This window comes from Bombina bombina, chromosome 4, assembly GCF_027579735.1.
Source record: "Bombina bombina isolate aBomBom1 chromosome 4, aBomBom1.pri, whole genome shotgun sequence".
Classification (NCBI taxonomy): Eukaryota; Metazoa; Chordata; class Amphibia; order Anura; family Bombinatoridae; genus Bombina; species Bombina bombina.
In genome coordinates, this window is record NC_069502.1 from 205,166,401 (window position 1) to 205,184,848 (window position 18,448).

The window sequence follows — 18,448 nt, forward strand, 5'->3', positions numbered from 1 at the left end:
TTTCTAACTGCTAATAGCCACCATTACTCTTACTAGAGATTGAAATGGACACAACATAGCCCCAAATCCTTGCTTACAGGGAAAAGTACCCATAAAAGGATTAAATATCTTCAGACACCAACTTCGCACATCCTCCATTGACAAATGCAAAGAGAATGACTGGGGATTATGGGTAAAGGAAGATACACTTAACAGCTTTGCTGGAATGCTCTTTGCCTCCTCCTGCTGGCCAGGAGTTGAATATCCCACTAGTAACTGGAATGACGTGGTGGACTCTAAATGCCATAGGAAAGAAAAGTATTTATATTTATCTAGAAAAATATATAATCATAATGAAATATCAAGATTCATTGCTCAATTTTTTGTAAATAATTGAAATTTAAAGGGACACTAGTCAAAATAAACTTTTACTATTCATATAGAGCATGCAGTTTTAAGACACTTTCCAATTTACTTCCATGATCAAATTTTGCAGTCTTTTTATATTTACACTTTTTGTGGAACAAGATCCTACTGAGCATGTGCACAAGCTCACAGAGTATACATATACTAGTCTGTGATTGGCTGATGTGTCATATGATACAGGGGGCTGGCAAATGGGAAAAAAATTAATTTGTCAGAAAAAAAAAAATCTACTGCTTACTTAAATTTCAGAGCAGGTGTTTAATCATTGTCTTTTTATTATGCACTTGTTAATTATGTAATTCTACTGCATTGAGTGGACCTTTAAAGCAAACCCTGACATAAGCACCCCTCAATTTGAAATATTTAGGTATAGAGCTCCTGAGTAAGCTGGTGAAGATATGTTTTCAGAAATACTTGAAGGTATATTTAAGCCCTTTCCGTATTATTTGTCTATATGGGAACAAAGCTCGAATGTAAACAAATAAGTTAAAACGTGATCATGTGATTTCAATGATGGGATTGTGTCTGGGCGGTGCCTATGACGCTAGGATGCCCATTTAGGAAGCGCATTTGGCTTCCGTACAGCCAAAAGGCTAGGACGTTCTATGCCGTCCTAAGTGCATTAAAGCCCAGTGCAGTTAGCACGGCCTACATCGTCCTAAGTGGGGAAGGGGTTAAGAAGGTATGGTGTGGGAACCTGTCTGCTTGCAAAAACCAATGGCGATGTAGCATCGGCTATTGAAATTTAAGACTGCACAATCGCTCTGTTGCGCAATCCTGCACACTGATCTCGTGCTAACAATTGTGAGAAACTAGAGGCTTTCAAGCACCCTGATCTGTTTAGAGATATTCGCAAGCAGTGGTCTTATAAGCCCCTAGTATCTTGTGCAGAATCTAAGAACCAATGCTTTTATTGTGGGTAGGGGGGAAAAATGTTTCTATTTCCCTTCATGGTATACAAAGTACAAAAAAAATGCCCCTAATATTTTTACCTGCTCTATCATGCCTCCATGCTCTAAACCTGCTTTCAGAAGACGATAACAGCTTGCAAACAGATCCCACTTGGTTAAATCATGAGCACTGAAAGAAAAATAATAAAAAAAAAGGGTTATACACAATGAAACACTGGGAAAAAGTCCAATGAAATAAAAAACAAAACCTGAAAGTAGTGCTCAAAAGTAAATCTGACAAGGGAAGTAATTGTCAGAAATTGTACTACATATATTGCATTTCAATTGCCTAGATCAATTTGCAAATTCTATAGTATCCATGCAAAAATGTAAGCACCCATGTTATATATAAACAAGTGAATAAATATTTTAGAAAGTAACATTCTAGTGTCTTTAGAAGTCCTACTTCAATTATTCAAGTTTATTTATATCCTTCTGGAGATATGGCCTTCAGAACTGTATACAACCTATACTACTACTAGGCTTAACTAGTGAATTTTAAAGTGACATAGGAACCAGTTCTGCTGCAAATAGCTCTGCCTACACAACCAAGCATTCTACTGGCCTAACTGCTATACATTTTTCGCCACATTTTAAATAATCAAATAACATTTCCCAGGATCGTTTATCTTTTTATCACTCAGTAAAGAGTCATTAAGTCCATAACTAACTCTTGGATTTTTCTTATACTAAAAGTATAATTTATCACTTTGTGATGTTGAAGTTTAGATCCCAGTTATTGGTCTAATTTTCCAATCTTTTAATATGATATATTATAGCTATTTGCGAAGACCACTGATTAGTATGTTAAAACAGGTGCCAGAATTAACCGCTGAGTAACACCACTATTTATTGGTCCCTCCAGTGAATTCACTCAATTAAGACACAATCTTATATTGTTAAGCCATATTCTTCTATCCCACAATTTGAGTCTAGTCCAAGCCAATAGTTTTGAATTAGATTGATGTGTGGGTCAGTGCTAAAGGGACAATGAAAAGCTTGTAATTAGAAAACATTTCTGTTGTGTTGCTATGGAATAACATAGGAGCCAAGTCTTTTCAGTTTTACTGAAACAATTTTTCAGTAGCCAAACTCCACCAACCATTTGCCTTATTTCGAGGAGCCAATCTGGGCTTTAGTCTGCAAACAACAAGGGTATCCACTGTCACAGTTAGTATAATGTACACTGTTTTATAATGTATGTTATATATATATATATATATATATATATATATATATATATATATATATATATATATACACACACACACACACATATATATATATATACACACATAATATATATTAATATATATATATATATATATATATATATACACACACATATATGTACATAATATATATACACACATATATAAGAAAATTTATGCTTACCTGATAAATATATTTCTTTTTTGACACGATGAGTCCACGGATCATCTTAATTACTAATGGGATATACACCTCCTGGTCAGCAGGAGGAGGCAAAGAGCACCACAGCAGAGCTGTTAATTAGCTCCTCCCTTCCCTCCCACTCCAGTCATTCGACCGCAGTTAGGAAGAGAAAGGAAAAGCCAAGGTGCAGAGGTGTCTGAAGTTTACAATAACCCCCAACCTGTCTAAAAGAACAGGACGGGCCGTAGACTCATTGTGTAACAAAATAAATACTTTTATATAGGTAAGCATACATTTTCTTTTCTTTTTTAAGACACGATTCCACGGATCATCTTAATTACTAATGGGATTCAATACCCAAGCTAGAGTACACAGATGATACGGGAGGGACAAGACAGGTAACCTAAACGGAAGGCACCACTGCTTAAAGAACCTTTCTCCCAAAAACGGCCTCAGCCGAGGCAAAAGTGACTTTGTAAAATTTTGAAAAAATGTGAAGAGAGGACCAAGTTGCAGCCTTGCCAATCTGTTCCTCAGAAGCTACATTTTTGAATGCCCATGAGGAAGCAACAGCCCTCGTGGAATGAACTGTAATACTCACGTGAGGCTGCTGTCCAGCAGTCTCAAAAACAAAAATGTATGATACTCTTCAGCCAAATAGAAAGAGAATTAGCCGTAACGCTCTGTCCCTTACGGTTTCCTGAGAAAATCACAACAAAGAAGAAGACTGACGAAAGTCCTTAGTAGCCTGCAGGAAAAACTTCAAAGCACGGACCCCGTCCAAATTGTGTAGGAGACGTTCCTTCTAAGAAGAAGGATTATGACACAAGGACGGAGCAACAATCTCCGGAATAAAGTTCCGATTAGAAAACAATCTTAGGAAGAATTCCTATCTTAATACATAAAACTACCTTATCCGAATTGAAAATAAGGTAAGGAGACATACTGCAATGCCGAGAACTTTGACACTCTTAGAGTAGATAAAGTAGCCAAGAGAAATAAAAACTTTCCAAGATAATACCAATATCTAAGGAGTGCATAGGCTCAAACGGAGCCCCTTGATAACTAAATTAAGACTCCATGGAGGAGTAACTGGTTTAACACCGGCCCGATCCTGACCAAGGACTGGCAAAAAGATTGAACATCTGGGACATCTGCCAGACGTTTGTGCAAAAAATTAGATAAGGTCGTTAAGCCTGTCTCCAAACCCTCTTGGAGAAAAGACAAAATCTTAGGAATCCTAACTCTACTCCATGAGTAGCCCTTGGATTCACACCAATAGATAATTACATCATATCTTATGGCAAATCTCCTTAGTTACAGGTTTACGAGACTGAAACATGGTCTCTATGACCGAGTCAGAAAAAAAAACCTTGCTTGGATAGAATTAAACTTTTAATCTCCAAACAGACAGCTTCAGAGAAAACTAGATTTGGGTGAAGAAAGGGCCCTTGAATTAAAAGGTCCTTCCTCAACGGAAGTTTTTAAGGCGGTAGAAATGACATGTCCACCAGATCTGCATACCAAATCCTGCTAAGCCAAGCAGGGGCAAAGTGGATCACACCTATGTCCTCTCCTGCTTGATTTGAGCACTAACCCCGGAAGAAGCTCCAACGGAGAAAATGTGTATATTAAAGAGAAGGTCCAAGGAACTGCCAGAGCATCTAATAGTTCCGCCTGGGAATCCCTGGACCACGATCCGAATTCCGGGAGCTTGGCATTCTGTCAGGATGCCAAAAGATCTAATTCCGTCCGAACCCACCCGAGAATCAGGCTGGAGAACACTTCCGGATGGAGTTCCCACTCCCCCGGATGAAAGGTCTGCCTGCTCAGGAAGTCCGTCTCCCAGTTTCCACCCCTGGGATATGGGTCGCCGACAGGCAACAAGAATGGGCCTCCACCCACCAAAGAATTATTGGTTACCTCAGTCATCGCTAAAGAACTCCTCGTTCCTTCCTGATGACTGATGCAAGCCACTAAAGTTATATTGTCTGACTGGAACCTGCTAAACTGGACCGAGGCTAACTGGGACCAAGTCAGAAGAGCCTTGGAGTTCACTCTCAGCTCCAGAATGTTTAAAGGTAGAACAGACTTGAACTAAGTCCAAACTCCCTGAACCTTTAGGGAGCCCCAACTGCTCCCTAACCTATAAGGCTGGTGTCTATTGTCACTATCACCCAAAATGGTCTGCGAAAGTAGGTTCCCTGGGATGATGATCCAGAGACAACCACTATTAAAGAAAATCCCTTGCCTCCTGCTCCTTTAGTAGTATTCGAGGAGACAAGTCCACATAATCTCCATCCCATTGCTTGAGCATGCTTAACCGAAGCCCAGCAACCAATGATCCCAAAACCCTTGTGAAAGTTCTGAAAGCTGTGTCGAGACCGAAGGGAAGAGTTACGAACTGGAAGTAGTATTTGTCCAGAAAAGCAAACAAACCTTAGGAACTCGAGATGAGCCCTGTAAAGGGAACATGCAGATGCGCATCCTTTAAATCAACTGTTGTCATAAATTGACCCTCCTGGATCAAAGGGAGAATGGAACAAATAGTTTCTCTCCTGAAGGACGGTACTCTGAGAAATTGGTTGACTCTTGAGATCTAAAATTGGTTTGAAGGTTCCCTCTCACTTTACCTCTTCCTATCACTAACGTAGGCAAAGAGAATGACTGGAGTGGGAGGGGAAGGGAGGAGCTATTTAACAGCTCTGCTGTGGTGCTCTTTGCCTCCTCCTGCTGACCAGGAGGTGAAAATCCCATTAGTAATTAAGATGATCCGTGGACTCATTGTGTCTTAAAGAAATATATATATATATATATATATATATATATATATATATATATATATATATATATATATATATATATATATATATATATATTTACACATACTCTCTGGTCTATCCAAAAACAATCTTTTACTGTGAAAGTAATGACGTTTCGGGGACAAAGGGAAGGAGATACTTTGACTGAGGAAGGGGATACTTTGTCCCCGAAACGTCACTACTTTCACAGTAACAGCAGAGTGCCAGTTTTGTGTTCAGATATATATATATATATATTAGCCTAAAGGCGTAAGCATGGTGCATTTCAAGTTCTGAGAATTAGAAATAGCAAAATTTTAAGAGCTAAATTACATTAAAAGGGGGCAAGAATAGTTTGATTATTAATAAACCTTTTCTATAAAAATTTTTCCAGGTGTTTACTGCCCCTTTAAATGCTTCACTAAAATCTAGGTAAGCTACATCTGATTCTACTGCTCTACCACTTTAGCTACATAGTAAAGGAGTCAAATTAGATTAGTCTGACTTGATTTTCCAGAAGTAAAAAAACATAATTTATGCTTACCTGATAAATTCCTTTCTTCTGTAGTGTGATCAGTCCACGGGTCATCATTACTTGTGGGATATTAACTGCTCCCCTACAGGAAGTGCAAGAGGATTCACCCAGCAGAGTTGCTATATAGCTCCTCCCCTCTACGTCACCTCCAGTCATTCGACCAAGGACCAACGAGAAAGGAGAAGCCAAGGGTGTAGTGGTGACTGGAGTATAATTTAAAAAATATTTACCTGCCTTAAAAAACAGGGCGGGCCGTGGACTGATCACACTACAGAAGAAAGGAATTTATCAGGTAAGCATAAATTATGTTTTCTTCTGTTAAGTGTGATCAGTCCACGGGTCATCATTACTTGTGGGATACCAATACCAAAGCAAAAGTACACGGATGACGGGAGGGATAGGCAGGCTCTTTATACAGAAGGAACCACTGCCTGAAGAACCTTTCTCCCAAAAATAGCCTCCGAGGAAGCAAAAGTGTCAAATTTGTAAAATTTGGAAAAAGTATGAAGCGAAGACCAAGTTGCAGCCTTGCAAATCTGTTCAACAGAGGCCTCATTCTTAAAGGCCCAAGTGGAAGCCACAGCTCTAGTGGAATGAGCTGTAATTCTTTCAGGAGGCTGCTGTCCAGCAGTCTCATAAGCTAAACGAATTATGCTACGAAGCCAAAAAGAGAGAGAGGTAGCAGAAGCTTTTTGACCTCTCCTCTGACCAGAGTAAACGACAAACAGGGAAGACGTTTGTCGAAAATCTTTAGTTGCCTGTAAATAAAATTTAAGGGCACGAACTACATCCAGATTGTGCAAAAGACGTTCCTTCCTCGAAGAAGGATTTGGGCACAAGGATGGAACAACAATCTCCTGATTGATATTCCTGTTAGTGACTACCTTAGGTAAGAACCCAGGCTTAGTACGCAGAACTACCTTATCCGAGTGAAAAATCAAATAAGGAGAATCACAATGTAAGGCTGATAACTCAGAGACTCTTCGAGCCGAGGAAATAGCCATTAAAAATAGAACTTTCCAAGATAACAACTTTATATCAATGGAATGAAGGGGTTCAAACGGAACACCCTGTAAAACGTTAAGAACAAGGTTTAAACTCCATGGTGGAGCCACAGCTTTAAACACAGGTTTAATCCTGGCCAAAGCCTGACAAAAAGCCTGAACGTCTGGAACTTCTGACAGACGCTTGTGTAACAGAATGGACAGAGCTGAGATCTGTCCCTTTAAGGAACTAGCGGATAACCCCTTTTCTACACCTTCTTGTAGAAAAGACAATATCCTAGGAATCCTAACCTTACTCCAAGAGTAACCTTTGGATTCGCACCAATATAGGTATTTACGCCATATTTTATGGTAAATTTTTCTGGTAACAGGCTTCCTAGCCTGTATTAAGGTATCAATAACTGACTCAGAAAAACCACGCTTTGAGAAGATCAAGCGTTCAATTTCCAAGCAGTCTGCTTCAGAGAAGTTAGATTTTGATGTTTGAAAGGACCCTGAATCAGAAGGTCCTGTTTCAGAGGTAACGACCAAGGTGGACAGAATGACATGTCCACCAGATCTGTATACCAAGTCCTGCGTGGCCATCTAGGCGCTATTAGAATCACTGATGCTTTCTCCTGTTTGATTCTGGCAATCAATCGAGGAAGCATCGGGAAAGGTGGAAACACATAAGCCATCCTGAAGGTCCATGGTGCTGTCAAGGCATCTATCAGGACCGCTCCCGGATCCCTGGATCTGGACCCGTAGCGCGGAAGCTTGGCGTTCTGTCGAGACGCCATGAGATCTATCTCTGGTTTGCCCCAACGTCGAAGTATTTGGGCAAAGACCTCTGGATGAAGTTCCCACTCCCCCGGATGAAAAGTCTGACGACTTAAGAAATCCGCCTCCCAGTTCTCCACTCCCGGGATGTGGATTGCAGACAGGTGGCAAGAGTGAGACTCTGCCCAGCGAATTATCTTCGATACTTCCATCATTGCTAGGGAGCTTCTTGTCCCTCCCTGATGGTTGATATAAGCTACAGTCGTGATGTTGTCCGACTGGAACCTGATGAACCCCCGAGTTGCTAACTGGGGCCAAGCCAGAAGAGCATTGAGGACTGCTCTCAATTCCAGAATGTTTATTGGAAGAAGACTCTCCTCCTGATTCCATAGTCCCTGAGCCTTCAGAGAATTCCAGAAAGCGCCCCAACCTAGTAGGCTGGCGTCTGTTGTTACAATTGACCAGTCTGGCCTGCTGAATGGCATTCCCCTGGACAGATGTGGCCGATAAAGCCACCATAGAAGAGAATTTCTGGTCTCTTGAATGGAATGAAGGACACGGCATGCATTTTGAAGTTTTGTTAACCTGTCCTTTATAGCATCAATCTTTGTCAGAATATACAGTTTTAGCAAAGGATTGTTCCCCTCAGCAAATGATAACTAACCCAGGCAGCAGAAAAAAATACACAAATAAACGTTTTTTATATCACAGTCAATACAATCAGCACAGCTCTGCTGTAATGATTACTTCCCTCAAAAAAGACTCTTGAGATCCCTGAACTCTGTAGAGATGAACCGGATCATGCAGGAAGAAAATGAACCTCTGACTGAGTTTTTCTGATGCATAGTAAAAGCGCCAAAAATGGCCCCTCCCCCACACACATAACAGTGAGAGGGATCAGTGAACTGCTCTAATTTAAATCAAAACTATTGCCAAGTGGAAAAAAAGTGCCCAAAACATTTTTTCACCCAGTACCTCAGAGAAAAAAACGTTTTTACATGCCAGCAAAAAAACGTTTTACCTCAATAATTAATTGTCATTTAAAACCTATTGCAAGTCCCTGCAAAATAGGTTAAGTCTATGTATACAGTTTAAAAGCCAGAGAAGTACCATTTCCCAGAAAACTGAAGTGTAAAAACATAATTTATGCTTACCTGATAAATTCCTTTCTTCTGTTGTGTGATCAGTCCACGGGTCATCATTACTTCTGGGATATAACTCCTCCCCAACAGGAAATGCAAGAGGATTCACCCAGCAGAGCTGCATATAGCTCCTCCCCTCTACGTCAGTCCCAGTCATTCGACCAAGAATCAACGAGAAAGGAGTAACCAAGGGTGAAGTGGTGACTGGAGTATAATTTAAAAAATATTTACCTGCCTTAAAACAGGGCGGGCCGTGGACTGATCACACAACAGAAGAAAGGAATTTATCAGGTAAGCATAAATTATGTTTTCTTCTGTTATGTGTGATCAGTCCACGGGTCATCATTACTTCTGGGATACCAATACCAAAGCAAAAGTACACGGATGACGGGAGGGATAGGCAGGCTCATTATATAGAAGGAACCACTGCCTGAAGAACCTTTCTCCCAAAAATAGCCTCCGAAGAAGCAAAAGTGTCAAATTTGTAAAATTTGGAAAAAGTATGAAGCGAAGACCAAGTTGCAGCCTTGCAAATCTGTTCAACAGAGGCCTCATTCTTAAAGGCCCAAGTGGAAGCCACAGCTCTAGTGGAGTGAGCTGTAATTCTTTCAGGAGGCTGCTGACCAGCAGTCTCATAGGCTAAACGTATTATGCTACGAAGCCAAAAAGAGAGAGAGGTAGCAGAAGCTTTTTGACCTCTCCTCTGTCCAGAATAAACGACAAACAGGGAAGAAGTTTGGCGAAAATCTTTAGTTGCCTGCAAGTAGAACTTGAGGGCACGAACTACATCCAGATTGTGTAGAAGACGTTCCTTCTTTGAAGAAGGATTTGGACACAAGGATGGAACAACAATCTCTTGATTGATATTCCTGTTAGTGACCACCTTAGGTAAGAACCCAGGTTTAGTACGCAGAACTACCTTGTCTGAGTGAAAAATCAGATAAGGAGAATCACAATGTAAGGCTGATAACTCAGAGACTCTTCGAGCCGAGGAAATAGCCATTAAAAACAGAACTTTCCAAGATAACAATTTTATATCAATGGAATGAAGGGGTTCAAATGGAACACCCTGTAAAACGTTAAGAACTAAGTTTAAACTCCATGGCGGAGCAACAGCTTTAAACACAGGCTTGATCCTAGCTAAAGCCTGACAAAAAGCCTGGACGTCTGGATTTTCTGACAGACGCCTGTGTAACAAGATGGACAGAGCTGAAATCTGTCCCTTTAATGAACTAGCTGATAAACCCTTTTCTAACCCTTCTTGTAGAAAGGACAATATCCTAGAGATCCTAACCTTACTCCATGAGTAATGTTTGGATTCGCACCAGTATAGGTATTTACGCCATATTTTATGGTAAATCTTTCTGGTAACAGGCTTCCTAGCCTGTATCAGGGTATCAATAACCGACTCAGAAAAACCACGTTTTGATAAAATCAAACGTTCAATTTCCAAGCAGTCAGCTTCAGAGAAGTTAGATTTTGATGTTTGAATGGACCCTGTATCAGAAGGTCCTGTCTTAGAGGTAGAGACCAAGGCGGACAGGATGACATGTCCACTAGATCTGCATACCAAGTCCTGCGTGGCCATGCAGGCGCTATTAGAATCACTGATGCTCTCTCCTGCTTGATTTTGGCAATCAATCGAGGAAGCAGCGGAAAGGGTGGAAACACATAAGCCATCCCGAAGTTCCAAGGTGCTGTCAAAGCATCTATCAGAACCGCTCCCGGATCCCTGGATCTGGACCCGTAGCGAGGAAGTTTGGCGTTCTGGCGAGACGCCATGAGATCTATCTCTGGTTTGCCCCAACGTCGAAGTATTTGGGCAAAGACCTCCGGATGAAGTTCCCACTCCCCCGGATGAAAAGTCTGGCGACTCAAGAAATCCGCCTCCCAGTTCTCCACTCCCGGGATGTGGATTGCTGACAGGTGGCAAGAGTGAGACTCTGCCCAGCGAATTATCTTTGATACTTCCACCATTGCTAGGGAGCTTCTTGTCCCGCCCTGATGGTTGATGTAAGCTACAGTCGTGATGTTGTCCGACTGAAACCTGATGAACCCCCGAGTTGTTAATTGGGGCCAAGCTAGAAGGGCATTGAGAACTGCTCTCAATTCCAGAATGTTTATTGGAAGGAGACTCTCCTCCTGATTCCATAGTCCCTGAGCCTTCAGAGAATTCCAGACAGCGCCCCAACCTAGTAGGCTGGCGTCTGTTGTTACAATTGTCCAGTCTGGCCTGCTGAATGGCATCCCCCTGGACAGGTGTGGCCGATGAAGCCACCATAGAAGAGAATTTCTGGTCTCTTGATTCAGATTCAGAGTAGGGGACAAATCTGAGTAATCCCCATTCCACTGACTTAGCATGCATAATTGCAGAGGTCTGAGGTGTAGGCGTGCAAAAGGTACTATGTCCATTGCCGCTACCATTAAGCCGATCACCTCCATGCATTGAGCTACTGACGGGTGTTGAATGGAATGAAGGACACGGCATGCATTTTGAAGCTTTGTTAACCTGTCCTCTGTCAGGTAAATCTTCATTTCTACAGAATCTATAAGAGTCCCCAAGAATGGAACTCTTGTGAGAGGAAAAAGAGAACTCTTCTTTTCGTTCACTTTCCATCCATGCGACCTTAGAAATGCCAGAACTAACTCTGTATGAGACTTGGCAGTTTGAAAGCTTGAAGCTTGTATTAGAATGTCGTCTAGGTATGGAGCTACCGAAATCCCTCGCGGTCTTAGTACCGCCAGAAGGGCACCCAGAACCTTTGTGAAGATTCTTGGAGCCGTAGCCAATCCGAATGGAAGAGCTACAAACTGGTAGTGCCTGTCTAAGAAGGCAAACCTTAGATACCGGTGATGATCTTTGTGGATCGGTATGTGAAGGTAAGCATCCTTTAAATCCACTGTGGTCATGTACTGACCCTCTTGGATCATGGGTAAGATTGTCCGAATAGTTTCCATTTTGAACGATGGAACTCTTAGGAATTTGTTTAGAATCTTTAAATCTAAGATTGGCCTGAAAGTTCCCTCTTTTTTGGGAACCACAAACAGGTTTGAGTAGAACCCTTGTCCTTGTTCCGACCGCGGAACCGGATGGATCACTCCCATTATTAACAGATCTTGTACGCAGCGTAGAAACGCTTCTTTCTTTATCTGGTTTGTTGACAACCTTGACAGATGAAATCTCCCTCTTGGGGGAGATAATTTGAAGTCTAGAAGGTATCCCTGAGATATGATCTCTAGTGCCCAGGGATCCTGAACATCTCTTGCCCAGGCCTGGGCGAAGAGAGAGAGTCTGCCCCCCACTAGATCCGGTCCCGGATCGGGGGCTCTCGGTTCATGCTGTCTTTGGGGCAGCAGCAGGTTTCCTGGCCTGCTTGCTCTTGTTCCAGGACTGGTTAGGCTTCCAGCCTTGCCTGTAACGAGCAACAGCTCCTTCCTGTTTTGGTGCAGTGGAGGTTGATGCTGCTCCTGTTTTGAAGTTCCGAAAGGGACGAAAATTAGACTGTCTAGCCTTAGCTTTGGCTTTGTCTTGAGGTAGGGCGTGGCCCTTACCTCCTGTAATGTCAGCGATAATCTCTTTCAAACCGGGCCCAAATAAAGACTGCCCCTTGAAAGGTATATTAAGTAATTTGGACTTAGAAGTAACATCAGCTGACCAGGATTTTAGCCACAGCGCCCTACGTGCCTGTATGGCGAATCCTGAGTTCTTAGCCGTAAGTTTGGTTAAATGTACTACGGCCTCCGAAATGAAGGAATTAGCTAGTTTAAGGACTCTAAGCCTGTCCGTAATGTCGTCTAGCGTAGATGAACTAAGGTTCTCTTCAAGCGACTCAATCCAAAATGCTGCCGCAGCCGTAATCGGCGCGATACATGCAAGGGGTTGTAATATAAAACCTTGTTGAACAAACATTTTCTTAAGGTAACCCTCTAATTTTTTATCCATTGGATCTGAGAAAGCACAGCTATCCTCCACCGGGATAGTGGTACGCTTAGCTAAAGTAGAAACTGCTCCCTCCACCTTGGGGACCGTTTGCCATAAGTCCCGAGTGGTGGCGTCTATTGGAAACATCTTTCTAAATATTGGAGGGGGTGAGAACGGCACACCGGGTCTATCCCACTCCTTAGTAACAATTTCAGTTAGTCTCTTAGGTATAGGAAAAACGTCAGTACTCGCCGGTACCGCAAAGTATTTATCCAACCTACACAGTTTCTCTGGTATTGCAACGGTGTTACAATCGTTGAGAGCTGCTAAGACCTCCCCTAGTAATACACGGAGGTTCTCCAATTTAAATTTAAAATTTGAAATATCTGAGTCCAATCTGTTTGGATCAGAACCGTCACCCACAGAATGAAGCTCTCCGTCCTCATGCTCTGCGAGCTGTGACGCAGTATCAGACATGGCCCTAGCATTGTCAGCGCACTCTGTTCTCACCCCAGAGTGATCACGCTTGCCTCTTAGTTCTGGTAATTTAGACAAAACTTCAGTCATAACAGTAGCCATATCTTGTAATGTTATCTGTAATGGCCGCCCAGATGTACTAGGCGCCAAAATATCACGCACCTCCCGGGCGGGAGATGCAGGTACTGCCGCGTGAGGCGAGTTAGTCGGCATAACTCTCCCCTCGCTGTTTGGTGAAATTTGTTCACATTGTACAGATTGACTTTTATTTAAAGTAGCATCAATACAGTTAGTACATAAATTTCTATTGGGCTCCACCTTGGCATTGGAACAAATGACACAGATATCTTCCTCTGAGTCAGACATGTTTAACACACTAGCAAAAAACTTACAACTTGGTTATAATCTTTTTTAGCAAAAAACGTACTGTGCCTCAAAGAGGTACTAACGATTAAATGACAGTTGAAATAATGAACTGAAAAACAGTTATAGCATCAAACTTTAAAATAACAAAACTTTTAGCAAAGGTTTGTTCCCATTAGTAAAATAACAATAATTAAATTTGACATAAAAAATACAAAGCAACGTTTTTATTCACAGTCACTATAAGAATTCTCACAGCTCTGCTGAGAGAATTTACCTCCCTTCAAAGAAGTTTGAAGACCCCTGAGATCTATCAGAGATGAACCGGATCATGCAGGAAAAATAAAAGTAACTGACTGGTATTTTTTGATGCGTAGCAAAGAGCGCCAAAAACGGCCCCTCCCTCTCCCACACAGCAGTGAAGAGAAACGAAACTGTCACAATTAAAGCAAAAAAACTGCCAAGTGGAAAATAATGCCCAAATATTTATTCACACAGTACCTCAGCAATGTAAACGATTCTACATTCCAGCAAAAACGTTTAACATGATAAATAGTTATTAAAAAGGATTAGTGACCTTTAACAGAGTAGTTCCGGTGAAATACCATCCCCAGAATACTGAAGTGTATACATACATGTCATTTTAACGGTATGGCAGGATTTTCTCATCAATTCCATTCAGAAAATAAAAACTGCTACATACCTCAATGCAGATTCATCTGCCCGCTGTCCCCTGATCTGAAGCCTTTACCTCCCTCAGATGGCCGAGAACAGCAATATGATCTTAACTACTCCGGTTAAAATCATAGTAAAAAACTCTGACAGATTCTTCCTCAAACTCTGCCAGAGAAGTAATAACACGCTCCGGTGCTATTTTAAAATAACAAACTTTTGATTGAAGTCATAAAAACTAAGTATAATCACCATAGTCCTCTCACACATCCTATCTAGTCGTTGGGTGCAAGAGAATGACTGGGACTGACGTAGAGGGGAGGAGCTATATGCAGCTCTGCTGGGTGAATCCTCTTGCATTTCCTGTTGGGGAGGAGTTATATCCCAGAAGTAATGATGACCCGTGGACTGATCACACATAACAGAAGAAATATACATACATGACAGCCTGATATCAGCTACATCTACTGCATTCAAGGCTGAGTTTACATTATAACGGTATGGCAGGATTTTCTCATCAATTCCATGTCAGAAAATAATAAACTGCTACATACCTCTTTGCAGATTAATCTGCCTGCTGTCCCCTGATCTGAAGTTTACCTCTCCTCAGATGGCCGAGAAACAGCAATATGATCTTAACTACTCCGGCTAAAATCATAGAAAAACTCAGGTAGATTCTTCTTCAAATTCTACCAGAGAAGGAATAACACACTCCGGTGCTATTATAAAATAACAAACTTTTGATTGAAGATATAAAAACTAAATATATCACCATAGTCCTCTCACACATCCTATCTAGTCGTTGGGTGCAAGAGAATGACTGGGGGTGACGTAGAGGGGAGGAGCTATATAGCAACTCTGCTGGGTGAATCCTCTTGCACTTCCTGTAGGGGAGCAGTTAATATCCCACAAGTAATGATGACCCGTGGACTGATCACACTTAACAGAATATCCTCTAAATAGTTTCTTTATGCAAGTCATAATTCTTTCCTTTAAGAGAGTTTCCATACGGTTAAAGTAACAGCCTTGTGCCTAACAGTCACTGCAGTGATTATGTGCTTTAATCGGTTCTAGCATATTTTAGAATTGGCAACAGTGCAATGATATGTATTTCACTCCCACAATGAGATTAAACACAGTTAAAAATAAAAATGTATGCTTACCTGATAAATTAATTTTATTCTTGCCAGTGAGGGTTACAAAAACATTCATAACCTATGGGAAATACTTCACCTGGCCCCCAGGATGCGGCAAAGACACCCCAAACAGAACATTTAATTAAAGCCAAGGATAAGGTAAAGTAGAAAGATAAGAAGGGTACAGAGGTGCCAAGACTGCCGCCACTACACAAGATCAGGGAGAGTTTGTGGACCCTCACTGCCAAGAAGGAAATTCATTTATCAGGTAAGCATACATTTTATTTTTTTTCTTCTAATGGCAGTAAGGGTCCCCAAAAACATTAATAACCGATGGGAAAATCGATACCCAAGCTTAAAGTTAATGTAAATTTTGATGTTAAAGTGCCCGGTTTTAAAAAAATTGATTAAAAACAGGGGCATTTTAAGACATCAAAATTTACATTTCACTCCTGTTTTGAAAAAAACCCCCACACTTTTAATCTTGAAAGCAGCTCCAGCTTCCTCCACCCGTCGCAAAGCCTCTTCCTGGGTCTAAAATGAGGAATCTGGCTTCCTCCAATCACTGGGGGGGGGGGGGGGGGGAAGCTGTGATTGGAGGATGACCTATCCATCATTTCTGACATCAGAAATGTCTTGCAATGACTGGAGGAAGCTGGAGCTGCTGTTAAGTTTAAAAGGTAAGTATTTCTTCACGAGTGAAATGTAAATTTTGATGAATTAAAGTGTCCCTGTTTTTAATTAAATTTTTAAAAACCGGGCACTTTAGCATCAAAATTTACATTCACTTTAAGAAGTACACGAAAGTTAGGGAGGGAAAGTTGGGCAGGCAGTCCTAATACTAGGCACCACTTGAGGCTTGTAGAGATACATACAAATCTGTAGAATTTTGTGAAAAAGAGTAAGGAAGACAATGTAAAAGCTTTGCAAATCTGTTCAACCGAAGTCTCAGTCCTGAAGGTCCAAGAAGAGACACAGCACAGCTAGAAAGTTCCCTAATTTGGGAAAAAAGCCAGTGGCCCATTTCTGAGTAAGCCATGAAAATCAAGCTTAGTATCCAGAAGGAAATAGTAACAGAGGCCTTCTGCCCCTTGCGCTTACCAGAAAACAGGACAAACAAGGAAGATGACTGATGAAAATCCTTGGAAGCGGGAAGGTAGAATTTTACCTCTCCGTGGAAGAGTATGGATTGGGACGAGAGACTGAAACCCAATTTTCTGAGTGATGTTGTGGGAGTAACTAACTGGAGGAAAACAAAAATCTCAGATTTGCCCTCAGTACCGCCTTATCGGAGTGGAACATTAAGTAAGAAAGGCCACATCGGAGAGCCAATAATTCAGACACTCTGTGAGCAGAGTAAATGGCAAGTGAGCGACTTGCTATCAACAGAATACATAGGCATAGACTGAGCCTGATGAAGAACTCTAAGGACAAGGTTAAGGCTCCAGGAGGAAGCAACAGGTTTGAAACTAGCTCTAGTTCTTGCAATAACCCGAACAGACTCCTGAACATCTGATAAACAAATCAATCCTTTGAGAAACAGGAAGGAAAAAGGTAAAAGCTTACCCTTAAGGGAAGGGGCCAACAGACCTTTCTCCGGATCATCATATCAGGGTACCTGTAAAATAACATTAAATAAACTACAGATGTGTCACATAATCTAATATTTCATTTTAGCGGATAGCTAATTTGATATGAATTGGTCTCACTACAGCCCCTGCCCCCTTACTGCTTAAGACAAGTTGGAAAACAAAAGGGATGATACAATTGTTCAATTAGTGAAGATAGACAAACATTTAGCCTTTGAAGCTCATAGCTCCACATGAAGGGTACACATGGTCCTGATAATTACCCAAGCCTGGATGCATCCTGGGGTGTTGGAGACAAGATTCTCTACATAAGTCAGATATGCAAACAAAATTCTGAGGATATAGTAATTAGCACAGGCCTGTTAATTGCCCCTGAACCTAAGATACACATCATGCTGGCTAAGCAGAAACACATGTTGCATTGTAACTTTGAAATTAATTTTAAAGTACAATTTATGTTTAAATTTCAGTTAAGGTATACCTTAGTATTCCATAAAAATGTATATAACTGTGGATCTGAGAGGAAATGCCTGACAATAACATATTAGATAAGTATTTGCTGAATTTAATAAGTAGCTATGTAATCAATTAAAATGTTTAACCAATTTATTTCAGGATAAATACATTTTTCTTTGTTTTCCAGAAATCTAATGAACATTACAGGGGAGAACTCATGTGAAGATGAGATTTGTAAATAAGATATGAGTTGACATATAGATGCATCAAAGATTTTGAGCCCATGTCTTGGGCACTGTTGAGACATGTATTAATAACCAACTAAAATACTCATGTATATCCAGGATATAATATGTGACTAAGAAATAAAATATGTACCAGTATATAAAATGAGCTGATATACAGAATAAGTCAGACATATTTATGTTATTGATACTACTAGTCCCTCATAAAAAAGGAAATTTATGCTTACCTGATAAATTGATTTCTTCTACAATACGACGAGTCCACGGATTCATCCTTACTTGTGGGATATTATCCTCCTGCTAACAGGAAGTGGCAAAGAGCACCACAGCAGAGCTGTATATATAGCTCCTCCCTTCCCTCCACCCTCAGTCATTCGACCGAAGGTATAGGAAGAGAAAAGAAAAGCTAAAAGGTGCAGAGGTGACTGAAGTTTAGAAATAAAACAGTCTGTCTTAAAATGACAGGGAGGGCCGTGGACTCGTCATATCATAGAAGAAATCAATTTATCAGGTAAGCATAAATTTCCTTTTCTTCTACAAGATACGACGAGTCCACGGATTCATCCTTACTTGTGGGATACAATATCAAAGCAACAG

General features: G+C 41.0%; 1 protein-coding gene across 1 annotated transcript in view; it reads right to left on the bottom strand.

Annotated features, from left to right (window-relative positions):
• The window catches only part of STAG1 (stromal antigen 1), a 788,714-nt gene that overhangs the window by 365,579 nt on the left and 404,687 nt on the right, over positions 1 to 18,448 (bottom strand). Inside the window, exon 16 of the mRNA XM_053709754.1 lies at positions 1,398 to 1,485. Coding sequence (XP_053565729.1) covers positions 1,398 to 1,485 — 88 coding nt within the window. The remainder of the gene's footprint in view (positions 1 to 1,397; positions 1,486 to 18,448) is intronic.